We start from the raw sequence: 26406 nt of genomic DNA, 5'->3' as shown, positions 1-26406 counted from the left end.
AGGCCTATGTCTGGGATTGAACCCAAATTATATATCATTGGAGTTGAGTTGCAGAGTAATTTGGAAATCAATTGCACAAAGAACGTATTGCATAATGAACGTATGCTACAGTTTGAGCTCTGATTTTCCAACCCACCCAGGTGATGCCACATTTAGATTTTGAATTCGTTTGCGTCTCTTTTTCACTTTTTTGGCACCAAGAAGTGTCAACCAACCACACGGATAGATTGAACTTTTGCACATGGATAGATTGAACTTTTGCAGTCGTGAATTGGCCATCTTTTCATTTGGACAACTTGAATATTTTGCAAACTTTGTCCCCACATAGAAATTTGGGAGACTAGGTTTATGCTTAATCTTTTGAAATTGGCGCTCATTTGGTCAAGCAATTTGTTTCCAATAAATGGTTTTGTTACGGGTTTAAATGTGCCTCTTTCGGCATCGTGCGACCATCAAGAAACCTTTTTGGGTCCCTATTTGCAAGGACAATCAATTGGAGAAAGCATCTCGTGGTCTGTGTCTCCCTCCAATGGACCTCAGCAAGCAAGTGCAATACTTGTAAACATCAGAACACACTGACATCAGAGTAGAATGTTGGTTGTTTGAAAATTAGAATGAGAATGCACCAACATTCTGTGTTCTGACTGTCAACATTCTCTTCTTCCTGAACATTCCGTAGACACTGTGAACATTCCGAGCAATGTTTCTGAGCATTTCAATGAAGGGTTACACTGTCTAATAAACTGCAGGGACACGGCTCGAAGAAAGGAAGGCCGCAAAGCGTCTTTTGGGTGGGTGTGGCAGAGGTTTGCAGGAGGCGGTGCCAATGCAAATCATGCAGCTAGCAAGAGAGTATGGGAAAGAAACCCAGAGCACTTCTGCTTGTAACTAAGCTATGGTAAAGGCAAGTGGTGGGCAACAAAAAAAAAAAAAAAAAAAAAAAAAAGGCCCTTGCTGTGGGTCAGTCATTGCAGTAGCTGGAAGCACCTTGGACAGGGCCGCAAGCAGCAGGAGGCCGCTCTTCATAGATTGTTGGTGGCTGCTCTAGCATTCTCCTTGATTGTGTGAGTCAGGTCAGAACGGAGCGTGTTTTTTCCGTGCCCTTAATGGGTTATCGCTTCTCGGCCTTTTGGCTAAGATCAAGTGTAGTATCTGTTCTTGGGAAACATGGGGTGGAGTACCTGTTCTGCCTCCAGAGGTTTGGATGTCGCTTCTGGGGGAGAATGGGGAAAAACCCTGTGGAGTACTGTGCTGGGGGAGGACTGACTCCTGGTAGAGAGTGGGGAAACACTCGGCGCTAGTATCCGCTGTCCTAAAAGGGGGCGAAGGAGGCCCCTGCGTTGGAGCGGAGAACGGCCGGGGCGTAGTACTCACTCTCTTAAGGGTGGTTGGTCCAGTACCCTGGCAGGGAACGGAGAAACACTTGGTCTTGCCAGGGCCGGGAGCAGCCTGAAGCCCGAGGTGCCTGTGCCCCTGGTATGGCAGAGCCAGGGGTGCCTGAAAATGCACGGGTATTGGTCACACCCATTGCACTAGTACGGCACTTTGCACTTGCACTTCACCTACTTCTGTCTGCACTTTCCTTTGCCCCGGCCTTTTGGCTAGGGCAAGGATAATTTTTATTTTTCCCACGGCCTGTAAGGCTGGGGTCTTATTTATTTATTTTACACGTGTGTTTGCACTTTTTTTGCACCTTCACTACACATTTTTATGTTATTTGTGTGTTGTGTCACGTGTTTTGATGGGGTTTAGGTGAGACCCTTATGGGCCACCTCTCCCCTTGTAGCCATGGCCCTCTCCTTTTGGGGAGGGCTGAAGGTTTTGTTCGTTCCCCAGGGGGAAGCTTCGGCCAACCCTGGGGAGAAAGGGACGACCCCGAGCCGTGAGGCGGAGGGAAGTCTGAAGACCCTTGCCCCCTAAGGGGCCTTTTGGCTCCGGGGGTCGGGGACTCAAGGGGTCTCCTCAAGCTTCGGCGAGGGGAGATCCGAAGACCCTTTTCTCCTCAGTTGACCTTTTGGCTCTGAGGAGTTGGGGAGTAACGGGGCCCTTCTCCTTTTGGAGAGGGTCCAAGGTCCTATGCCCCCAGCACAGTTTTGCACTGTTTTCCACTGGGTGTTTGAAGCCATTGCACCTCGGGCTTCGAGAAAAAAAAAAAAAAAAAAAAAAAAATCTGTTCTTATCAGTTTAATATCTGATACGCCCCCTATCTGGGGGCCATATATTAAATGGATTTTTAGAACAGGGAGATGGAAGAAGAGCTTGCTCTGTCCACTCCACGCATTGACCTGGTATTGCATTACTTCCAGGACCGGTGCACCTTTCCTAAACTGTTATCCAAAAATAGAAAAGAACTATTTAACTCTTTCGTTTCACTTTGTTTCATTCTTACAGATTCAACAAACTAGTCTTTTGCCTGTGTCTGCACGTCATGCAATCAAATGACAATACCACCACCTGCTGCGCCTCCTGCACTCACCTGCTTGCACTTTGGCACTTCTTAACACTTCATTTGGTTTATGTACGTAACTACTGAAAATAAACAAGATCTGTTTATTTGGTGTCGTCTCGTCTGGTGCCTTATTGTGTCTACATTTGTTTTTCTCCATTTAGGCCTATGTCTGGGATTGAACCCAAATTATATATCATTGGAGTTGAGTTGCAGAGTAATTTGGAAATCAATTGCACAAAGAACGTATTGCATAATGAACGTATGCTACAGTTTGAGCTCTGATTTTCCAACCCACCCAGGTGATGCCACATTTAGATTTTGAATTCGTTTGCGTCTCTTTTTCACTTTTTTGGCACCAAGAAGTGTCAACCAACCACACGGATAGATTGAACTTTTGCACATGGATAGATTGAACTTTTGCAGTCGTGAATTGGCCATCTTTTCATTTGGACAACTTGAATATTTTGCAAACTTTGTCCCCACATAGAAATTTGGGAGACTAGGTTTATGCTTAATCTTTTGAAATTGGCGCTCATTTGGTCAAGCAATTTGTTTCCAATAAATGGTTTTGTTACGGGTTTAAATGTGCCTCTTTCGGCATCGTGCGACCATCAAGAAACCTTTTTGGGTCCCTATTTGCAAGGACAATCAATTGGAGAAAGCATCTCGTGGTCTGTGTCTCCCTCCAATGGACCTCAGCAAGCAAGTGCAATACTTGTAAACATCAGAACACACTGACATCAGAGTAGAATGTTGGTTGTTTGAAAATTAGAATGAGAATGCACCAACATTCTGTGTTCTGACTGTCAACATTCTCTTCTTCCTGAACATTCCGTAGACACTGTGAACATTCCGAGCAATGTTTCTGAGCATTTCAATGAAGGGTTACACTGTCTAATAAACTGCAGGGACACGGCTCGAAGAAAGGAAGGCCGCAAAGCGTCTTTTGGGTGGGTGTGGCAGAGGTTTGCAGGAGGCGGTGCCAATGCAAATCATGCAGCTAGCAAGAGAGTATGGGAAAGAAACCCAGAGCACTTCTGCTTGTAACTAAGCTATGGTAAAGGCAAGTGGTGGGCAACAAAAAAAAAAAAAAAAAAAAAAAAAAGGCCCTTGCTGTGGGTCAGTCATTGCAGTAGCTGGAAGCACCTTGGACAGGGCCGCAAGCAGCAGGAGGCCGCTCTTCATAGATTATTGGTGGCTGCTCTAGCATTCTCCTTGATTGTGTGAGTCAGGTCAGAACGGAGCGTGTTTTTTCCGTGCCCTTAATGGGTTATCGCTTCTCGGCCTTTTGGCTAAGATCAAGTGTAGTATCTGTTCTTATCAGTTTAATATCTGATACGCCCCCTATCTGGGGGCCATATATTAAATGGATTTTTAGAACAGGGAGATGGAAGAAGAGCTTGCTCTGTCCACTCCACGCATTGACCTGGTATTGCATTACTTCCAGGACCGGTGCACCTTTCCTAAACTGTTATCCAAAAATAGAAAAGAACTATTTAACTCTTTCGTTTCACTTTGTTTCATTCTTACAGATTCAACAAACTAGTCTTTTGCCTGTGTCTGCACGTCATGCAATCAAATGACAATACCACCACCTGCTGCGCCTCCTGCACTCACCTGCTTGCACTTTGGCACTTCTTAACACTTCATTTGGTTTATGTACGTAACTACTGAAAATAAACAAGATCTGTTTATTTGGTGTCGTCTCGTCTGGTGCCTTATTGTGTCTACATTTGTTTTTCTCCATTTAGGCCTATGTCTGGGATTGAACCCAAATTATATATCATTGGAGTTGAGTTGCAGAGTAATTTGGAAATCAATTGCACAAAGAACGTATTGCATAATGAACGTATGCTACAGTTTGAGCTCTGATTTTCCAACCCACCCAGGTGATGCCACATTTAGATTTTGAATTCGTTTGCGTCTCTTTTTCACTTTTTTGGCACCAAGAAGTGTCAACCAACCACACGGATAGATTGAACTTTTGCACATGGATAGATTGAACTTTTGCAGTCGTGAATTGGCCATCTTTTCATTTGGACAACTTGAATATTTTGCAAACTTTGTCCCCACATAGAAATTTGGGAGACTAGGTTTATGCTTAATCTTTTGAAATTGGCGCTCATTTGGTCAAGCAATTTGTTTCCAATAAATGGTTTTGTTACGGGTTTAAATGTGCCTCTTTCGGCATCGTGCGACCATCAAGAAACCTTTTTGGGTCCCTATTTGCAAGGACAATCAATTGGAGAAAGCATCTCGTGGTCTGTGTCTCCCTCCAATGGACCTCAGCAAGCAAGTGCAATACTTGTAAACATCAGAACACACTGACATCAGAGTAGAATGTTGGTTGTTTGAAAATTAGAATGAGAATGCACCAACATTCTGTGTTCTGACTGTCAACATTCTCTTCTTCCTGAACATTCCGTAGACACTGTGAACATTCCGAGCAATGTTTCTGAGCATTTCAATGAAGGGTTACACTGTCTAATAAACTGCAGGGACACGGCTCGAAGAAAGGAAGGCCGCAAAGCGTCTTTTGGGTGGGTGTGGCAGAGGTTTGCAGGAGGCGGTGCCAATGCAAATCATGCAGCTAGCAAGAGAGTATGGGAAAGAAACCCAGAGCACTTCTGCTTGTAACTAAGCTATGGTAAAGGCAAGTGGTGGGCAACAAAAAAAAAAAAAAAAAAAAAAAAAAGGCCCTTGCTGTGGGTCAGTCATTGCAGTAGCTGGAAGCACCTTGGACAGGGCCGCAAGCAGCAGGAGGCCGCTCTTCATAGATTATTGGTGGCTGCTCTAGCATTCTCCTTGATTGTGTGAGTCAGGTCAGAACGGAGCGTGTTTTTTCCGTGCCCTTAATGGGTTATCGCTTCTCGGCCTTTTGGCTAAGATCAAGTGTAGTATCTGTTCTTATCAGTGCTGACTGACTGGACTGTGACTACACTCGGGCTCCAGAGGACCTGCTGCCGCATTTTTTCTGGACCTGCACCGGCCGAGGAAGCTGAAAGAGGACTGCTGAGAGGAAGAAGGATTCGACTTGCCGAGGGTTAGACTTGCTGCTCTGCCCTCTGAAGAAGCGACTGCCAAGCTCCGACCAGCGTCCCCCAGACTGCCGACTGCGACGAGGAAGGACTACAAGTAGCAGAGGGTCAGACTTGTTTGCTCTGCCCTCTGTGAAACCGACCTCCGACCAGCGACGACCAGACCCTGCGACGAGGAAGGACTTCGACCAGCATTGGGCTAGACTTGTTTGCTCTGCCCTCTGCGAAGCCGTCCCCCGACCTCCGACCAGCGGCGACCAGACCCTGCGACCGCGACGAGGAAGGACTTCGACTGGCATTGGGTTAGACTTGTTTGCTCTGCCCTCTGCGAAAGCGACTTCCGACCTCCGACCGCCGCAGACCCTTCTCCAGCCCAACTTCGACCCCGGGCAAGAAGCAGGAGAGATGGCCTCAGCTGCCCCCACCCCGGTGCCAGCCTCAGCCTCCGCTCCAGCCACCTCTGCCAGGAAGAAGGCGGCAAAGAAGGGACCGAAGCCGGCCGAAGCTCTGCCCGACCAGGTCCCATCCACCTCCACCGCCCCTCCAGCAACAGCCACCGAGAAGCCCAGCCAGACCCAGCCCAAGGGTACCCCAGCCTTGGAGCCCTGGATGAGGCAGACCGTCGTGATGAAGCTGAAGGAGGTGGAAGGAAAGATGCCGGACATGACGACGGAGACCTTCGGCAAGAAGATGGTCCTTGAGCAGGGGTTCTCGACTGCTGAAACCCTCAGCATACAGAACTATCTCAAGGGGATCTTTTATGTGACCTTTGCCTCCATTGCAATCTGCAAGAGGTACTGGGAAGCGGTGAAAGCGGCGAGGCCTGAATCCCCTTTCTCTCGCTTTGTGGGCAATTGCCCTATTCAAAGAGAGGAGAGGCGGGTGACGGTTTCAATGCGGAACCCACACACGCCTGGCAAGGACATCGCCACTTTCCTGGGCCGTTTCTGCACGGTGATCAAGGAGCCCTCCAAGATCCTGGACAGGAATGGCTTCTGGACAGGCAAGTGGGCTGTCATCGTCAAGCTCCTAAAAGATAACTGGAGCCCCGATGGAGTTGTGCACCTGCCACAGTTCTTCTCCCTGGGCGCATCTGCAGGATTTCTCAGTTATCCGGACCAGCCGCGGATCTGCAAGACCTGCGGTGGGAAGGACCACATTGGGAGAGACTGCAAGGTGGCAGCCTGCAAGAAGTGCAAGGTGGCGGGACACGACACCAAGGATTGCCCCACCCAGAAGACATGCAACCTCTGTGGGGAGGTGAACCATGTCTACAGAGACTGCCCCAATAGGGCAAAATCCTATGTGGCAGCAGTGACTGGACAAGGCCAGCAGAGGCGCCAGGAGGGTAAGAAACCTTCCACCCCCACCCCACCCCCCCGCACCCGTCCTACCCTTCCTACCCCACCCCTTCCCACCCATCCTACCCCACGCCCTCCTCCCACTGTGACAGCAACTCCCACCCCCACTGCTGGCACAACCCCTCCCCCCTCTCCCTCCCGCTCCCTTCTCCATCCCACTGTCTCTTCCACCCCCCCTGTCTCTCTCCTCTCCGAGGAAGAGTTTCCCCCTCTTGTATCCTCTGCAGGCACTCAACAGTCGAGCAGGAAGCGAAAGGAGTTTGACAGCCCAGCTGCTGACCCCGACCCTTCCAAGAAGTTGGCGGTAGAACAGGTCGAAAACCCTCTTCCACTAGAGGACGAGATGGAGGCGATGGTGGAAAGCCTCGTGGAGGAGGTAGTACCTGACCTTAATGCTGACAACTTAATCGAACAGCTGATCCAGAGCTGTATGCAGCCGCCCCAACAGGGCGACCCAGCAACCGTTCAAGAGGAAGCACCGCCCGACAAGAGTGGTAGCTAAATGTATTTTCCGTGTTCTAACCTTTTTTCTCCCAACTAATGGTGTCTTTTTCCCTTTTTACCATTAATGTGAGGAGTATTAAGGATAAGTTTAGAAGACAGTCTGTGTTTGCATTTTTAGATACTCAGAAATGTGATGTTTACATGTTGCAGGAATGCTCTATTCCTTTTTCCAGGTCTTATAGACATCTGGGCCGGCAGTGGTCTCACGGTCCGTCCTATTGGTCTGGTGGGGGTGAGTGTAAGTCTGCAGGGGTCGCCATTCTTATTAGGGGGAGCCTCTTCACACTAGATTCTGTTCAGGAGCTCGTCTGCGGCAGATTGCTTATCGTAGACGGCTCCTGGGCAGGTGAGCCTATTAGGCTAATCTGTGTGTATGCACCCCCTGGTAAGAACGAGCGTTTGGAGCTTTTCCAGACCCTGCGGCTGCAGCTCGCAACCACTAGGGCAGTAGTGATGGCCGGAGATTTCAACTGCCCCATGGAAGAGGATGGACGCAGCACCTGCAACACTGCTAAGCTTGATTTGACATCTAAACTGCTCATAGAAATGGTAACCGAAGCTTCTCTGCGGGATGCTGTGGGCTCCATGGGGGCTGGCTCCGTGAATTACACGTGGAGCCGCCCCGATGGCTCGGTGCATTCCCGCATTGACTTTGTGTTTACCTCTAGAGCAGTGAAGCAGAACAGGCATGCTATGGTTCCCTGCTTCTTCTCTGACCACAGAGCCATTCTCTTCCAAGGAGACCTGGGCAATGGTTTTCCTCCTGGCCCAGGCTCCTGGAAGTTGAACTGTGCTCTGCTGGAAAGGGAGGAGGTGCTGGCCGAGCTGAAGGATGCCTACATCACATGGAAGAATGATAAATGCTATTTTGAATGCATGAGTGATTGGTGGGAATATGTTAAGGCTAACATTCGCAGTTTCTTTCAGGTCAAAGGAAGACAACAGGCGTGCGACCGAAAGAGGAACTTCAAGGGACTGCAGAGACAACTGCAGTCCCTGCAGGACCTCCAACGGTGCGGCTGGGACGTGAGAGATGATCTGGAGGAGACCAAAAAGAGCCTGAAAGGGCACTTCGAGGAGGAATCCAGACGCATCGTCTTCCGTTCCAAGGTGGAGAACCTGGAGAAGGGTGAGAAATGTAACTCTTTCTTTTTCAGGAAACTCCACTCTGGCCACACGCCCCTGACTGAGCTGCGAGATGAGACCGGTATTCCCAGGCAGGGGAAGGAGGGCGTCATGAAGGTCATCACGGACTACTATGGCGACCTCTACTCCCCAAAGACGACGGACAGTACTGTGGCTGATGAGTTCCTGTCAGGTATCACTAACACTATTGATCCTGCAGGTAAAGCAGCCATGGATGCTCCCTTGGTGTTGGAGGAGTTGCACTCTGCCGCTAAATCCTTTAGGCAGGGCAGGACCCCGGGCAGTGATGGTCTCCCAGCAGAGCTCTATGTAGCGCTGTGGGACCTCATTGGCCCGGACCTGCTCGAGCTGTACAAGGAGATGGTGGTGGAGGGCAAAATGCCTCCTTCACTGAGGGAGGGACTGATCACGATCTTGTATAAGCGTAAGGGGGAGAGATGTGAGCTGAAAAATTGGAGGCCCATCTCTCTCCTGAACGTGGACTACAAGATCCTGGCCAAGGTACTTGCCAACAGGCTGAAGGCTGTCATCGGACAGATCATTCACCCGGACCAGACCTGCGGCATTCCTGGCCGCAGGATTGCAGATAGCCTTGCCCTCCTCAGAGACACGGTCCATTACATCAAGGACCGGAACGTGCATGCGGCTCTGGTCAGCCTTGACCAGGAGAAGGCCTTTGACCGTGTCTCACATGAGTTGATGGGTAGGGTCCTGCAGAGGTTTGGGCTTGGTGAAATGTTTTGCACGTATGTTAACCTGATGTACCTTGATATTCACAGCTCGGTGTTGGTGAACGGCTGGAAGACTGACCCCTTTCCTATTCTATCTGGGGTCAGACAAGGCTGCCCTCTTTCACCTCTTCTTTTTGTTTGTGTTATAGAGCTCCTGGCTGTATGCATCAGACGGAAACCAGAGATCAGAGGGGTCATCGCACCGGGTCCAGACCGTAGAGAGGCCAAGTGCTCGCTGTACATGGACGACGTCACTGTCTTCTGCGCTGACCAGAGTTCGGTGACAGCACTCGTCCAGACCTGCGAGAGCTTCGGCCGAGCTTCAGGGGCAAAAGTCAACTGCGGGAAGTCAGAGGCTATGCTGTTCGGGCAGTGGCACCTGTCATCCTCCGCTCCATTCCCCTTTGCTGTCAAGCCGGACTTCATCAAAATTCTGGGAGTCTGGCTTGGTGGTGAAGGTGCGGCCCTGAAGTGCTGGGACGAAAGACTTGCCACTGTAAGGCAAAAAATTGGACTGTGGAGCCTCAGAGACCTTACCATCGAAGGAAAAGCACTTGTACTGCGCAACGAGATCCTTCCCGTTCTGCAGTACACAGCGCAGGCCTGGCCACCTCTGGTCACGGTCTGCAGGGCCATCACAAGGGCAGTGTTTCACTTCATCTGGGGCTCCAAGATGGACAGAGTAAAGCGGACAGTTATGTACAAGGAGCCCCTCAAAGGTGGAAAGGGAATACCAGATATCCCCACCATGCTGCGAGCCTTCTTTGTTTGCAACTGTATCCGCAGGACTTTGTGTGAGACTGATAATGACTCTGCAGGAAACTCCATGTCTCGCTTTTTCCTCCTACCCCTTTGGAGGGCCCTAGGCTGGGCTAAGTGGGACAGCTCCATCCCTTACAACTGGAACACTCCCTGGTTCTACCTGGACGTGTCCAAGTTTGTGAGGGAGCACCAACTGGAGGGAGTTAAACCTGACTTGTGGAAACCAAAGACTATCCACAAGCTCATCAGAGCAAAAGACGTCATGGAGCCTATTCCAGGGCTCCCTTCAGCAACTGCCAAGCAGGTATGGGACAATGTGGCCTCCAAAAGGCTCACAAATAGACACAAGGACATGTCATGGATGGCAATCCAAGGGGGTCTGCCCCTAAGGACATTCATGCACTCCCGTAACCTGTGCAGGTACAGACATTGCCCCTGGTGCATCTCTCACGAGGAAACAGCTATGCACTTGTTTTGGGACTGTACTTATGCACAGTTGTTGTTAGATGCCCTGGAAAATGAACTCAAAGACTGTGTGCCAAGGAGCAACCTTTCGTACCACTCGGTACTTTACGGACTGTTTCCTGGCACCCACACCTATGGGGCAATCCAGGAGGCCTGGCGCCTTATGAACTGTGTTAAGGACGCTTTGTGGCTTGCCAGGAATCGCCTCATTCTGCGGAGGGAGAGGATGTCTATCCAGGACTGTCGCAGGCTGATTCACAGCCTGCTAAGAGACTATTCCATCATGGACAGCCCTGAGGAAGAAGAGGACTAAACCCCCCTTCTTCTGCCCCCTCCCCCCATGCTTGATTGTCCAACAAGGACTGGGACAGTGGCCCCTTCCCCCATTTTTCACAGAGACTGATGTTTTGTTGATATGTCTTTCTATTTATTTACCCTTCCCATATATGTGTCTGTCTTTCAATAAAAACTTCAGTTCTGTGATTCCCCCCTCCCTTCCCCTCTACCCTCCACACCCATAGACCTTGTTGATTGTTGTTTTTGTTTAAGTAGTGAATGAATAATGCAAAGTATTATGTATAGTATAGGATGCCTTGTGCTATATGTTTTGCAATGCATTATATTGTATGTTTGATTATGTTTGATAGTGTATTGGGTTTAGGCTGTGCTGCGACACAGTACACTTGTATGTGTGATTTATGTATGTTTTTTGCCATCTTTATGTTAATAAAGAATGCTTTTTTCAATCAAAAAAATCTGTTCTTATCAGTTTAATATCTGATACGCCCCCTATCTGGGGGCCATATATTAAATGGATTTTTAGAACAGGGAGATGGAAGAAGAGCTTGCTCTGTCCACTCCACGCATTGACCTGGTATTGCATTACTTCCAGGACCGGTGCACCTTTCCTAAACTGTTATCCAAAAATAGAAAAGAACTATTTAACTCTTTCGTTTCACTTTGTTTCATTCTTACAGATTCAACAAACTAGTCTTTTGCCTGTGTCTGCACGTCATGCAATCAAATGACAATACCACCACCTGCTGCGCCTCCTGCACTCACCTGCTTGCACTTTGGCACTTCTTAACACTTCATTTGGTTTATGTACGTAACTACTGAAAATAAACAAGATCTGTTTATTTGGTGTCGTCTCGTCTGGTGCCTTATTGTGTCTACATTTGTTTTTCTCCATTTAGGCCTATGTCTGGGATTGAACCCAAATTATATATCATTGGAGTTGAGTTGCAGAGTAATTTGGAAATCAATTGCACAAAGAACGTATTGCATAATGAACGTATGCTACAGTTTGAGCTCTGATTTTCCAACCCACCCAGGTGATGCCACATTTAGATTTTGAATTCGTTTGCGTCTCTTTTTCACTTTTTTGGCACCAAGAAGTGTCAACCAACCACACGGATAGATTGAACTTTTGCACATGGATAGATTGAACTTTTGCAGTCGTGAATTGGCCATCTTTTCATTTGGACAACTTGAATATTTTGCAAACTTTGTCCCCACATAGAAATTTGGGAGACTAGGTTTATGCTTAATCTTTTGAAATTGGCGCTCATTTGGTCAAGCAATTTGTTTCCAATAAATGGTTTTGTTACGGGTTTAAATGTGCCTCTTTCGGCATCGTGCGACCATCAAGAAACCTTTTTGGGTCCCTATTTGCAAGGACAATCAATTGGAGAAAGCATCTCGTGGTCTGTGTCTCCCTCCAATGGACCTCAGCAAGCAAGTGCAATACTTGTAAACATCAGAACACACTGACATCAGAGTAGAATGTTGGTTGTTTGAAAATTAGAATGAGAATGCACCAACATTCTGTGTTCTGACTGTCAACATTCTCTTCTTCCTGAACATTCCGTAGACACTGTGAACATTCCGAGCAATGTTTCTGAGCATTTCAATGAAGGGTTACACTGTCTAATAAACTGCAGGGACACGGCTCGAAGAAAGGAAGGCCGCAAAGCGTCTTTTGGGTGGGTGTGGCAGAGGTTTGCAGGAGGCGGTGCCAATGCAAATCATGCAGCTAGCAAGAGAGTATGGGAAAGAAACCCAGAGCACTTCTGCTTGTAACTAAGCTATGGTAAAGGCAAGTGGTGGGCAACAAAAAAAAAAAAAAAAAAAAAAAAAAGGCCCTTGCTGTGGGTCAGTCATTGCAGTAGCTGGAAGCACCTTGGACAGGGCCGCAAGCAGCAGGAGGCCGCTCTTCATAGATTATTGGTGGCTGCTCTAGCATTCTCCTTGATTGTGTGAGTCAGGTCAGAACGGAGCGTGTTTTTTCCGTGCCCTTAATGGGTTATCGCTTCTCGGCCTTTTGGCTAAGATCAAGTGTAGTATCTGTTCTTATCAGTGCTGACTGACTGGACTGTGACTACACTCGGGCCCCAGAGGACCTGCTGCCGCATTTTTTCTGGACCTGCACCGGCCGAGGAAGCTGAAAGAGGACTGCTGAGAGGAAGAAGGATTCGACTTGCCGAGGGTTAGACTTGCTGCTCTGCCCTCTGAAGAAGCGACTGCCAAGCTCCGACCAGCGTCCCCCAGACTGCCGACTGCGACGAGGAAGGACTACAAGTAGCAGAGGGTCAGACTTGTTTGCTCTGCCCTCTGTGAAACCGACCTCCGACCAGCGACGACCAGACCCTGCGACGAGGAAGGACTTCGACCAGCATTGGGCTAGACTTGTTTGCTCTGCCCTCTGCGAAGCCGTCTCCCGACCTCCGACCAGCGGCGACCAGACCCTGCGACCGCGACGAGGAAGGACTTCGACTGGCATTGGGTTAGACTTGTTTGCTCTGCCCTCTGCGAAAGCGACTTCCGACCTCCGACCGCCGCAGACCCTTCTCCAGCCCAACTTCGACCCCGGGCAAGAAGCAGGAGAGATGGCCTCAGCTGCCCCCACCCCGGTGCCAGCCTCAGCCTCCGCTCCAGCCACCTCTGCCAGGAAGAAGGCGGCAAAGAAGGGACCGAAGCCGGCCGAAGCTCTGCCCGACCAGGTCCCATCCACCTCCACCGCCCCTCCAGCAACAGCCCCCGAGAAGCCCAGCCAGACCCAGCCCAAGGGTACCCCAGCCTTGGAGCCCTGGATGAGGCAGACCGTCGTGATGAAGCTGAAGGAGGTGGAAGGAAAGATGCCGGACATGACGACGGAGACCTTCGGCAAGAAGATGATCCTTGAACAGGGGTTCTCGACCGCTGAAACCCTCAGCATACAGAACTACATCAAGGGCATCTTTTACGTGACCTTTGCCTCCATTGCAATCTGCAAGAGGTACTGGGAAGCGGTGAAAGCGGCGAGGCCTGAATCCCCTTTCTCTCGCTTTGTGGGCAATTGCCCTATTCAAAGAGAGGAGAGGCGGGTGACGGTTTCAATGCGGAACCCACACACGCCTGGCAAGGACATCGCCACTTTCCTGGGCCGTTTCTGCACGGTGATCAAGGAGCCCTCCAAGATCCTGGACAGGAATGGCTTCTGGACAGGCAAGTGGGCTGTCATCGTCAAGCTCCTAAAAGACAACTGGAGCCCCGATGGAGTTGTGCACCTGCCACAGTTCTTCTCCCTGGGCGCATCTGCAGGATTTCTCAGTTATCCGGACCAGCCGCGGATCTGCAAGACCTGCGGTGGGAAGGACCACATTGGGAGAGACTGCAAGGTGGCAGCCTGCAAGAAGTGCAAGGTGGCGGGACACGACACCAAGGATTGCCCCACCCAGAAGACATGCAACCTCTGTGGGGAGGTGAACCATGTCTACAGAGACTGCCCCAATAGGGCAAAATCCTACGTGGCAGCAGTGACTGGACAAGGCCAGCAGAGGCGCCAGGAGGGTAAGAAACCTTCCATCCCCACCCCACCCCCCCGCACCCGTCCTACCCTTCCTACCCCACCCCTTCCCACCCATCCTACCCCACGCCCTCCTCCCACTGTGACAGCAACTCCCACCCCCACTGCTGGCACAACCCCTCCCCCCTCTCCCTCCCGCTCCCTTCTCCATCCCACTGTCTCTTCCACCCCCCCTGTCTCTCTCCTCTCCGAGGAAGAGTTTCCCCCTCTTGTATCCTCTGCAGGCACTCAACAGTCGAGCAGGAAGCGAAAGGAGTTTGACAGCCCAGCTGCTGACCCCGACCCTTCCAAGAAGTTGGCGGTAGAACAGGTCGAGAACCCTCTTCCACTAGAGGACGAGATGGAGGCGATGGTGGAAAGCCTCGTGGAGGAGGTAGTACCTGACCTTAATGCTGACAACTTAATCGAACAGCTGATCCAGAGCTGTATGCAGCCGCCCCAACAGGGCGACCCAGCAACCGTTCAAGAGGAAGCACCGCCCGACAAGAGTGGTAGCTAAATGTATTTTCCGTGTTCTAACCTTTTTTCTCCCAACTAATGGTGTCTTTTTCCCTTTTTACCATTAATGTGAGGAGTATTAAGGATAAGTTTAGAAGACAGTCTGTGTTTGCATTTTTAGATACTCAGAAATGTGATGTTTACATGTTGCAGGAATGCTCTATTCCTTTTTCCAGGTCTTATAGACATCTGGGCCGGCAGTGGTCTCACGGTCCGTCCTATTGGTCTGGTGGGGGTGAGTGTAAGTCTGCAGGGGTCGCCATTCTTATTAGGGGGAGCCTCTTCACACTAGATTCTGTTCAGGAGCTCGTCTGCGGCAGATTGCTTATCGTAGACGGCTCCTGGGCAGGTGAGCCTATTAGGCTAATCTGTGTGTATGCACCCCCTGGTAAGAACGAGCGTTTGGAGCTTTTCCAGACCCTGCGGCTGCAGCTCGCAACCACTAGGGCAGTAGTGATGGCCGGAGATTTCAACTGCCCCATGGAAGAGGATGGACGCAGCACCTGCAACACTGCTAAGCTTGATTTGACATCTAAACTGCTCATAGAAATGGTAACCGAAGCTTCTCTGCGGGATGCTGTGGGCTCCATGGGGGCTGGCTCCGTGAATTACACGTGGAGCCGCCCCGATGGCTCGGTGCATTCCCGCATTGACTTTGTGTTTACCTCTAGAGCAGTGAAGCAGAACAGGCATGCTATGGTTCCCTGCTTCTTCTCTGACCACAGAGCCATTCTCTTCCAAGGAGACCTGGGCAATGGTTTTCCTCCTGGCCCAGGCTCCTGGAAGTTGAACTGTGCTCTGCTGGAAAGGGAGGAGGTGCTGGCCGAGCTGAAGGATGCCTACATCACATGGAAGAATGATAAATGCTATTTTGAATGCATGAGTGATTGGTGGGAATATGTTAAGGCTAACATTCGCAGTTTCTTTCAGGTCAAAGGAAGACAACAGGCGTGCGACCGAAAGAGGAACTTCAAGGGACTGCAGAGACAACTGCAGTCCCTGCAGGACCTCCAACGGTGCGGCTGGGACGTGAGAGATGATCTGGAGGAGACCAAAAAGAGCCTGAAAGGGCACTTCGAGGAGGAATCCAGACGCATCGTCTTCCGTTCCAAGGTGGAGAACCTGGAGAAGGGTGAGAAATGTAACTCTTTCTTTTTCAGGAAACTCCACTCTGGCCACACGCCCCTGACTGAGCTGCGAGATGAGACCGGTATTCCCAGGCAGGGGAAGGAGGGCGTCATGAAGGTCATCACGGACTACTATGGCGACCTCTACTCCCCAAAGACGACGGACAGTACTGTGGCTGATGAGTTCCTGTCAGGTATCACTAACACTATTGATCCTGCAGGTAAAGCAGCCATGGATGCTCCCTTGGTGTTGGAGGAGTTGCACTCTGCCGCTAAATCCTTTAGGCAGGGCAGGACCCCGGGCAGTGATGGTCTCCCAGCAGAGCTCTATGTAGCGCTGTGGGACCTCATTGGCCCGGACCTGCTCGAGCTGTACAAGGAGATGGTGGTGGAGGGCAAAATGCCTCCTTCACTGAGGGAGGGACTGATCACGATCTTGTATAAGCGTAAGGGGGAGAGATGTGAGCTGAAAAATTGGAGGCCCATCTCTCTCCTGAACGTGGACTACAAGATCCTGGCCAAGGTACTTGCCAACAGGCTGAAGGCTGTCATCGGACAGATCATTCACCCGGACCAGACCTGCGGCATTCCTGGCCGCAGGATTGCAGATAGCCTTGCCCTCCTCAGAGACACGGTCCATTACATCAAGGACCGGAACGTGCATGCGGCTCTGGTCAGCCTTGACCAGGAGAAGGCCTTTGACCGTGTCTCACATGAGTTGATGGGTAGGGTCCTGCAGAGGTTTGGGCTTGGTGAAATGTTTTGCACGTATGTTAACCTGATGTACCTTGATATTCACAGCTCGGTGTTGGTGAACGGCTGGAAGACTGACCCCTTTCCTATTCTATCTGGGGTCAGACAAGGCTGCCCTCTTTCACCTCTTCTTTTTGTTTGTGTTATAGAGCTCCTGGCTGTATGCATCAGACGGAAACCAGAGATCAGAGGGGTCATCGCACCGGGTCCAGACCGTAGAGAGGCCAAGTGCTCGCTGTACATGGACGACGTCACTGTCTTCTGCGCTGACCAGAGTTCGGTGACAGCACTCGTCCAGACCTGCGAGAGCTTCGGCCGAGCTTCAGGGGCAAAAGTCAACTGCGGGAAGTCAGAGGCTATGCTGTTCGGGCAGTGGCACCTGTCATCCTCCGCTCCATTCCCCTTTGCTGTCAAGCCGGACTTCATCAAAATTCTGGGAGTCTGGCTTGGTGGTGAAGGTGCGGCCCTGAAGTGCTGGGACGAAAGACTTGCCACTGTAAGGCAAAAAATTGGACTGTGGAGCCTCAGAGACCTTACCATCGAAGGAAAAGCACTTGTACTGCGCAACGAGATCCTTCCCGTTCTGCAGTACACAGCGCAGGCCTGGCCACCTCTGGTCACGGTCTGCAGGGCCATCACAAGGGCAGTGTTTCACTTCATCTGGGGCTCCAAGATGGACAGAGTAAAGCGGACAGTTATGTACAAGGAGCCCCTCAAAGGTGGAAAGGGAATACCAGATATCCCCACCATGCTGCGAGCCTTCTTTGTTTGCAACTGTATCCGCAGGACTTTGTGTGAGACTGATAATGACTCTGCAGGAAACTCCATGTCTCGCTTTTTCCTCCTACCCCTTTGGAGGGCCCTAGGCTGGGCTAAGTGGGACAGCTCCATCCCTTACAACTGGAACACTCCCTGGTTCTACCTGGACGTGTCCAAGTTTGTGAGGGAGCACCAACTGGAGGGAGTTAAACCTGACTTGTGGAAACCAAAGACTATCCACAAGCTCATCAGAGCAAAAGACGTCATGGAGCCTATTCCAGGGCTCCCTTCAGCAACTGCCAAGCAGGTATGGGACAATGTGGCCTCCAAAAGGCTCACAAATAGACACAAGGACATGTCATGGATGGCAATCCAAGGGGGTCTGCCCCTAAGGACATTCATGCACTCCCGTAACCTGTGCAGGTACAGACATTGCCCCTGGTGCATCTCTCACGAGGAAACAGCTATGCACTTGTTTTGGGACTGTACTTATGCACAGTTGTTGTTAGATGCCCTGGAAAATGAACTCAAAGACTGTGTGCCAAGGAGCAACCTTTCGTACCACTCGGTACTTTACGGACTGTTTCCTGGCACCCACACCTATGGGGCAATCCAGGAGGCCTGGCGCCTTATGAACTGTGTTAAGGACGCTTTGTGGCTTGCCAGGAATCGCCTCATTCTGCGGAGGGAGAGGATGTCTATCCAGGACTGTCGCAGGCTGATTCACAGCCTGCTAAGAGACTATTCCATCACGGACAGCCCTGAGGAAGAAGAGGACTAAACCCCCCTTCTTCTGCCCCCTCCCCCCATGCTTGATTGTCCAACAAGGACTGGGACAGTGGCCCCTTCCCCCATTTTTCACAGAGACTGATGTTTTGTTGATATGTCTTTCTATTTATTTACCCTTCCCATATATGTGTCTGTCTTTCAATAAAAACTTCAGTTCTGTGATTCCCCCCTCCCTTCCCCTCTACCCTCCACACCCATAGACCTTGTTGATTGTTGTTTTTGTTTAAGTAGTGAATGAATAATGCAAAGTATTATGTATAGTATAGGATGCCTTGTGCTATATGTTTTGCAATGCATTATATTGTATGTTTGATTATGTTTGATAGTGTATTGGGTTTAGGCTGTGCTGCGACACAGTACACTTGTATGTGTGATTTATGTATGTTTTTTGCCATCTTTATGTTAATAAAGAATGCTTTTTTCAATCAAAAAATCTGTTCTTATCAGTGCTGACTGACTGGACTGTGACTACACTCGGGCCCCAGAGGACCTGCTGCCGCATTTTTTCTGGACCTGCACCGGCCGAGGAAGCTGAAAGAGGACTGCTGAGAGGAAGAAGGATTCGACTTGCCGAGGGTTAGACTTGCTGCTCTGCCCTCTGAAGAAGCGACTGCCAAGCTCCGACCAGCGTCCCCCAGACTGCCGACTGCGACGAGGAAGGACTACAAGTAGCAGAGGGTCAGACTTGTTTGCTCTGCCCTCTGTGAAACCGACCTCCGACCAGCGACGACCAGACCCTGCGACGAGGAAGGACTTCGACCAGCATTGGGCTAGACTTGTTTGCTCTGCCCTCTGCGAAGCCGTCTCCCGACCTCCGACCAGCGGCGACCAGACCCTGCGACCGCGACGAGGAAGGACTTCGACTGGCATTGGGTTAGACTTGTTTGCTCTGCCCTCTGCGAAAGCGACTTCCGACCTCCGACCGCCGCAGACCCTTCTCCAGCCCAACTTCGACCCCGGGCAAGAAGCAGGAGAGATGGCCTCAGCTGCCCCCACCCCGGTGCCAGCCTCAGCCTCCGCTCCAGCCACCTCTGCCAGGAAGAAGGCGGCAAAGAAGGGACCGAAGCCGGCCGAAGCTCTGCCCGACCAGGTCCCATCCACCTCCACCGCCCCTCCAGCAACAGCCACCGAGAAGCCCAGCCAGACCCAGCCCAAGGGTACCCCAGCCTTGGAGCCCTGGATGAGGCAGACCGTCGTGATGAAGCTGAAGGAGGTGGAAGGAAAGATGCCGGACATGACGACGGAGACCTTCGGCAAGAAGATGGTCCTTGAGCAGGGGTTCTCGACTGCTGAAACCCTCAGCATACAGAACTATCTCAAGGGGATCTTTTATGTGACCTTTGCCTCCATTGCAATCTGCAAGAGGTACTGGGAAGCGGTGAAAGCGGCGAGGCCTGAATCCCCTTTCTCTCGCTTTGTGGGCAATTGCCCTATTCAAAGAGAGGAGAGGCGGGTGACGGTTTCAATGCGGAACCCACACACGCCTGGCAAGGACATCGCCACTTTCCTGGGCCGTTTCTGCACGGTGATCAAGGAGCCCTCCAAGATCCTGGACAGGAATGGCTTCTGGACAGGCAAGTGGGCTGTCATCGTCAAGCTCCTAAAAGATAACTGGAGCCCCGATGGAGTTGTGCACCTGCCACAGTTCTTCTCCCTGGGCGCATCTGCAGGATTTCTCAGTTATCCGGACCAGCCGCGGATCTGCAAGACCTGCGGTGGGAAGGACCACATTGGGAGAGACTGCAAGGTGGCAGCCTGCAAGAAGTGCAAGGTGGCGGGACACGACACCAAGGACTGCCCCACCCAGAAGACATGCAACCTCTGTGGGGAGGTGAACCATGTCTACAGAGACTGCCCCAATAGGGCAAAATCCTATGTGGCAGCAGTGACTGGACAAGGCCAGCAGAGGCGCCAGGAGGGTAAGAAACCTTCCACCCCCACCCCACCCCCCCGCACCCGTCCTACCCTTCCTACCCCACCCCTTCCCACCCATCCTACCCCACGCCCTCCTCCCACTGTGACAGCAACTCCCACCCCCACTGCTGGCACAACCCCTCCCCCCTCTCCCTCCCGCTCCCTTCTCCATCCCACTGTCTCTTCCACCCCCCCTGTCTCTCTCCTCTCCGAGGAAGAGTTTCCCCCTCTTGTACCCTCTGCAGGCACTCAACAGTCGAGCAGGAAGCGAAAGGAGTTTGACAGCCCAGCTGCTGACCCCGACCCTTCCAAGAAGTTGGCGGTAGAACAGGTCGAGAACCCTCTTCCACTAGAGGACGAGATGGAGGCGATGGTGGAAAGCCTCGTGGAGGAGGTAGTACCTGACCTTAATGCTGACAACTTAATCGAACAGCTGATCCAGAGCTGTATGCAGCCGCCCCAACAGGGCGACCCAGCAACCGTTCAAGAGGAAGCACCGCCCGACAAGAGTGGTAGCTAAATGTATTTTCCGTGTTCTAACCTTTTTTCTCCCAACTAATGGTGTCTTTTTCCCTTTTTACCATTAATGTGAGGAGTATTAAGGATAAGTTTAGAAGACAGTCTGTGTTTGCATTTTTAGATACTCAGAAATGTGATGTTTACATGTTGCAGGAATGCTCTATTCCTTTTTCCAGGTCTTATAGACATCTGGGCCGGCAGTGGTCTCACGGTCCGTCCTATTGGTCTGGTGGGGGTGAGTGTAAGTCTGCAGGGGTCGCCATTCTTATTAGGGGGAGCCTCTTCACACTAGATTCTGTTCAGGAGCTCGTCTGCGGCAGATTGCTTATCGTAGACGGCTCCTGGGCAGGTGAGCCTATTAGGCTAATCTGTGTGTATGCACCCCCTGGTAAGAACGAGCGTTTGGAGCTTTTCCAGACCCTGCGGCTGCAGCTCGCAACCACTAGGGCAGTAGTGATGGCCGGAGATTTCAACTGCCCCATGGAAGAGGATGGACGCAGCACCTGCAACACTGCTAAGCTTGATTTGACATCTAAACTGCTCATAGAAATGGTAACCGAAGCTTCTCTGCGGGATGCTGTGGGCTCCATGGGGGCTGGCTCCGTGAATTACACGTGGAGCCGCCCCGATGGCTCGGTGCATTCCCGCATTGACTTTGTGTTTACCTCTAGAGCAGTGAAGCAGAACAGGCATGCTATGGTTCCCTGCTTCTTCTCTGACCACAGAGCCATTCTCTTCCAAGGAGACCTGGGCAATGGTTTTCCTCCTGGCCCAGGCTCCTGGAAGTTGAACTGTGCTCTGCTGGAAAGGGAGGAGGTGCTGGCCGAGCTGAAGGATGCCTACATCACATGGAAGAATGATAAATGCTATTTTGAATGCATGAGTGATTGGTGGGAATATGTTAAGGCTAACATTCGCAGTTTCTTTCAGGTCAAAGGAAGACAACAGGCGTGCGACCGAAAGAGGAACTTCAAGGGACTGCAGAGACAACTGCAGTCCCTGCAGGACCTCCAACGGTGCGGCTGGGACGTGAGAGATGATCTGGAGGAGACCAAAAAGAGCCTGAAAGGGCACTTCGAGGAGGAATCCAGACGCATCGTCTTCCGTTCCAAGGTGGAGAACCTGGAGAAGGGTGAGAAATGTAACTCTTTCTTTTTCAGGAAACTCCACTCTGGCCACACGCCCCTGACTGAGCTGCGAGATGAGACCGGTATTCCCAGGCAGGGGAAGGAGGGCGTCATGAAGGTCATCACGGACTACTATGGCGACCTCTACTCCCCAAAGACGACGGACAGTACTGTGGCTGATGAGTTCCTGTCAGGTATCACTAACACTATTGATCCTGCAGGTAAAGCAGCCATGGACGCTCCCTTGGTGTTGGAGGAGTTGCACTCTGCCGCTAAATCCTTTAGGCAGGGCAGGACCCCGGGCAGTGATGGTCTCCCAGCAGAGCTCTATGTAGCGCTGTGGGACCTCATTGGCCCGGACCTGCTCGAGCTGTACAAGGAGATGGTGGTGGAGGGCAAAATGCCTCCTTCACTGAGGGAGGGACTGATCACGATCTTGTATAAGCGTAAGGGGGAGAGATGTGAGCTGAAAAATTGGAGGCCCATCTCTCTCCTGAACGTGGACTACAAGATCCTGGCCAAGGTACTTGCCAACAGGCTGAAGGCTGTCATCGGACAGATCATTCACCCGGACCAGACCTGCGGCATTCCTGGCCGCAGGATTGCAGATAGCCTTGCCCTCCTCAGAGACACGGTCCATTACATCAAGGACCGGAACGTGCATGCGGCTCTGGTCAGCCTTGACCAGGAGAAGGCCTTTGACCGTGTCTCACATGAGTTGATGGGTAGGGTCCTGCAGAGGTTTGGGCTTGGTGAAATGTTTTGCACGTATGTTAACCTGATGTACCTTGATATTCACAGCTCGGTGTTGGTGAACGGCTGGAAGACTGACCCCTTTCCCATTCTATCTGGGGTCAGACAAGGCTGCCCTCTTTCACCTCTTCTTTTTGTTTGTGTTATAGAGCTCCTGGCTGTATGCATCAGACGGAAACCAGAGATCAGAGGGGTCATCGCACCGGGTCCAGACCGTAGAGAGGCCAAGTGCTCGCTGTACATGGATGACGTCACTGTCTTCTGCGCTGACCAGAGTTCGGTGACAGCACTCGTCCAGACCTGCGAGAGCTTCGGCCGAGCTTCAGGGGCAAAAGTCAACTGCGGGAAGTCAGAGGCTATGCTGTTCGGGCAGTGGCACCTGTCGTCCTCCGCTCCATTCCCCTTTGCTGTCAAGCCGGACTTCATCAAAATTCTGGGAGTCTGGCTTGGTGGTGAAGGTGCGGCCCTGAAGTGCTGGGACGAAAGACTTGCCACTGTAAGGCAAAAAATTGGACTGTGGAGCCTCAGAGACCTTACCATCGAAGGAAAAGCACTTGTACTGCGCAACGAGATCCTTCCCGTTCTGCAGTACACAGCGCAGGCCTGGCCACCTCTGGTCACGGTCTGCAGGGCCATCACAAGGGCAGTGTTTCACTTCATCTGGGGCTCCAAGATGGACAGAGTAAAGCGGACAGTTATGTACAAGGAGCCCCTCAAAGGTGGAAAGGGAATACCAGATATCCCCACCATGCTGCGAGCCTTCTTTGTTTGCAACTGTATCCGCAGGACTTTGTGTGAGACTGATAATGACTCTGCAGGAAACTCCATGTCTCGCTTTTTCCTCCTACCCCTTTGGAGGGCCCTAGGCTGGGCTAAGTGGGACAGCTCCATCCCTTACAACTGGAACACTCCCTGGTTCTACCTGGACGTGTCCAAGTTTGTGAGGGAGCACCAACTGGAGGGAGTTAAACCTGACTTGTGGAAACCAAAGACTATCCACAAGCTCATCAGAGCAAAAGACGTCATGGAGCCTATTCCAGGGCTCCCTTCAGCAACTGCCAAGCAGGTATGGGACAATGTGGCCTCCAAAAGGCTCACAAATAGACACAAGGACATGTCATGGATGGCAATCCAAGGGGGTCTGCCCCTAAGGACATTCATGCACTCCCGTAACCTGTGCAGGTACAGACATTGCCCCTGGTGCATCTCTCACGAGGAAACAGCTATGCACTTGTTTTGGGACTGTACTTATGCACAGTTGTTGTTAGATGCCCTGGAAAATGAACTCAAAGACTGTGTGCCAAGGAGCAACCTTTCGTACCACTCGGTACTTTACGGACTGTTTCCTGGCACCCACACCTATGGGGCAATCCAGGAGGCCTGGCGCCTTATGAACTGTGTTAAGGACGCTTTGTGGCTTGCCAGGAATCGCCTCATTCTGCGGAGGGAGAGGATGTCTATCCAGGACTGTCGCAGGCTGATTCACAGCCTGCTAAGAGACTATTCCATCATGGACAGCCCTGAGGAAGAAGAGGACTAAACCCCCCTTCTTCTGCCCCCTCCCCCCACGCTTGATTGTCCAACAAGGACTGGGACAGTGGCCCCTTCCCCCATTTTTCACAGAGACTGATGTTTTGTTGATATGTCTTTCTATTTATTTACCCTTCCCATATATGTGTCTGTCTTTCAATAAAAACTTCAGTTCTGTGATTCCCCCCTCCCTTCCCCTCTACCCTCCACACCCATAGACCTTGTTGATTGTTGTTTTTGTTTAAGTAGTGAATGAATAATGCAAAGTATTATGTATAGTATAGGAGGTCTTGTGCTATATGTTTTGCAATGCATTATATTGTATGTTTGATTATGTTTGATAGTGTATTGGGTTTAGGCTGTGCTGCGACACAGTACACTTGTATGTGTGATTTATGTATGTTTTTTGCCATCTTTATGTTAATAAAGAATGCTTTTTTCAATCAAAAAATCTGTTCTTATCAGTTTAATATCTGATACGCCCCCTATCTGGGGGCCATATATTAAATGGATTTTTAGAACAGGGAGATGGAAGAAGAGCTTGCTCTGTCCACTCCACGCATTGACCTGGTATTGCATTACTTCCAGGACCGGTGCACCTTTCCTAAACTGTTATCCAAAAATAGAAAAGAACTATTTAACTCTTTCGTTTCACTTTGTTTCATTCTTACAGATTCAACAAACTAGTCTTTTGCCTGTGTCTGCACGTCATGCAATCAAATGACAATACCACCACCTGCTGCGCCTCCTGCACTCACCTGCTTGCACTTTGGCACTTCTTAACACTTCATTTGGTTTATGTACGTAACTACTGAAAATAAACAAGATCTGTTTATTTGGTGTCGTCTCGTCTGGTGCCTTATTGTGTCTACATTTGTTTTTCTCCATTTAGGCCTATGTCTGGGATTGAACCCAAATTATATATCATTGGAGTTGAGTTGCAGAGTAATTTGGAAATCAATTGCACAAAGAACGTATTGCATAATGAACGTATGCTACAGTTTGAGCTCTGATTTTCCAACCCACCCAGGTGATGCCACATTTAGATTTTGAATTCGTTTGCGTCTCTTTTTCACTTTTTTGGCACCAAGAAGTGTCAACCAACCACACGGATAGATTGAACTTTTGCACATGGATAGATTGAACTTTTGCAGTCGTGAATTGGCCATCTTTTCATTTGGACAACTTGAATATTTTGCAAACTTTGTCCCCACATAGAAATTTGGGAGACTAGGTTTATGCTTAATCTTTTGAAATTGGCGCTCATTTGGTCAAGCAATTTGTTTCCAATAAATGGTTTTGTTACGGGTTTAAATGTGCCTCTTTCGGCATCGTGCGACCATCAAGAAACCTTTTTGGGTCCCTATTTGCAAGGACAATCAATTGGAGAAAGCATCTCGTGGTCTGTGTCTCCCTCCAATGGACCTCAGCAAGCAAGTGCAATACTTGTAAACATCAGAACACACTGACATCAGAGTAGAATGTTGGTTGTTTGCCTCCATTGCAATCTGCAAGAGGTACTGGGAAGCGGTGAAAGCGGCGAGGCCTGAATCCCCTTTCTCTCGCTTTGTGGGCAATTGCCCTATTCAAAGAGAGGAGAGGCGGGTGACGGTTTCAATGCGGAACCCACACACGCCTGGCAAGGACATCGCCACTTTCCTGGGCCGTTTCTGCACGGTGATCAAGGAGCCCTCCAAGATCCTGGACAGGAATGGCTTCTGGACAGGCAAGTGGGCTGTCATCGTCAAGCTCCTAAAAGATAACTGGAGCCCCGATGGAGTTGTGCACCTGCCACAGTTCTTCTCCCTGGGCGCATCTGCAGGATTTCTCAGTTATCCGGACCAGCCGCGGATCTGCAAGACCTGCGGTGGGAAGGACCACATTGGGAGAGACTGCAAGGTGGCAGCCTGCAAGAAGTGCAAGGTGGCGGGACACGACACCAAGGATTGCCCCACCCAGAAGACATGCAACCTCTGTGGGGAGGTGAACCATGTCTACAGAGACTGCCCCAATAGGGCAAAATCCTATGTGGCAGCAGTGACTGGACAAGGCCAGCAGAGGCGCCAGGAAGGTAAGAAACCTTCCACCCCCACCCCACCCCCCCGCACCCGTCCTACCCTTCCTACCCCACCCCTTCCCACCCATCCTACCCCACGCCCTCCTCCCACTGTGACAGCAACTCCCACCCCCACTGCTGGCACAACCCCTCCCCCCTCTCCCTCCCGCTCCCTTCTCCATCCCACTGTCTCTTCCACCCCCCCTGTCTCTCTCCTCTCCGAGGAAGAGTTTCCCCCTCTTGTACCCTCTGCAGGCACTCAACAGTCGAGCAGGAAG

General features: G+C 50.9%; 2 protein-coding genes, 2 non-coding genes and 5 pseudogenes across 4 annotated transcripts; all 9 read left to right on the top strand.

Annotated features, from left to right (window-relative positions):
* Window positions 1–1113: 1113 nt before the first annotated feature.
* LOC148542590 (U2 spliceosomal RNA) lies at window positions 1114–1186 on the top strand (annotated as a pseudogene).
* A 938-nt stretch (window positions 1187–2124) lies between these two features.
* On the top strand, window positions 2125–2322 carry LOC148542589 (U2 spliceosomal RNA). The gene has a single exon (XR_015877892.1). It is a non-coding gene; the product is annotated as a U2 spliceosomal RNA (small nuclear RNA).
* A 1399-nt stretch (window positions 2323–3721) lies between these two features.
* Window positions 3722–3912, top strand: LOC148542588 (U2 spliceosomal RNA). Its single transcript, XR_015877939.1, has one exon. It is a non-coding gene; the product is annotated as a U2 spliceosomal RNA (small nuclear RNA).
* A 1399-nt stretch (window positions 3913–5311) lies between these two features.
* Window positions 5312–5411, top strand: LOC148542587 (U2 spliceosomal RNA; annotated as a pseudogene).
* A 5777-nt stretch (window positions 5412–11188) lies between these two features.
* Window positions 11189–11364, top strand: LOC148542586 (U2 spliceosomal RNA; annotated as a pseudogene).
* Window positions 11365–12763: 1399 nt separating this feature from the next.
* Window positions 12764–12863, top strand: LOC148542585 (U2 spliceosomal RNA; annotated as a pseudogene).
* A 670-nt stretch (window positions 12864–13533) lies between these two features.
* LOC148542584 (uncharacterized) lies at window positions 13534–14802 on the top strand. The gene has a single exon (XM_088468496.1). It carries the CDS (start codon window positions 13549–13551, stop codon window positions 14800–14802), a length of 1254 nt encoding a protein of 417 aa, XP_088324622.1. The 5' UTR covers window positions 13534–13548.
* A 4892-nt stretch (window positions 14803–19694) lies between these two features.
* Window positions 19695–22825, top strand: LOC148542583 (uncharacterized; the record flags this gene model as incomplete). Its single annotated transcript, XM_088468511.1, has 2 exons — window positions 19695–20589; window positions 22011–22825. Coding segments are annotated over exons 1-2 (1710 nt in total), but the record flags the coding sequence as incomplete, so codon positions are not given.
* A 1676-nt stretch (window positions 22826–24501) lies between these two features.
* Window positions 24502–24676, top strand: LOC148542582 (U2 spliceosomal RNA; annotated as a pseudogene).
* The last annotated feature ends 1730 nt before the right edge of the window (window positions 24677–26406 follow it).

This window comes from Taudactylus pleione, unplaced genomic scaffold (assembly GCF_031769625.1).
Source record: "Taudactylus pleione unplaced genomic scaffold, aTauple2 ptg000012l, whole genome shotgun sequence".
Classification (NCBI taxonomy): domain Eukaryota; kingdom Metazoa; phylum Chordata; class Amphibia; order Anura; family Myobatrachidae; genus Taudactylus; species Taudactylus pleione.
The sequence above is the reverse complement of the archived record's forward strand: the minus strand, read 5'-3'. Positions and strand labels throughout refer to the sequence as shown.

What these genes read in the sequence shown, in the direction of transcription:
- LOC148542584 (XM_088468496.1), top strand. Translation starts at nt 13,549, where the DNA reads ATGAGGCAGACCGTCGTGATGAAGCTGAAGGAGGTGGAAGGAAAGATG.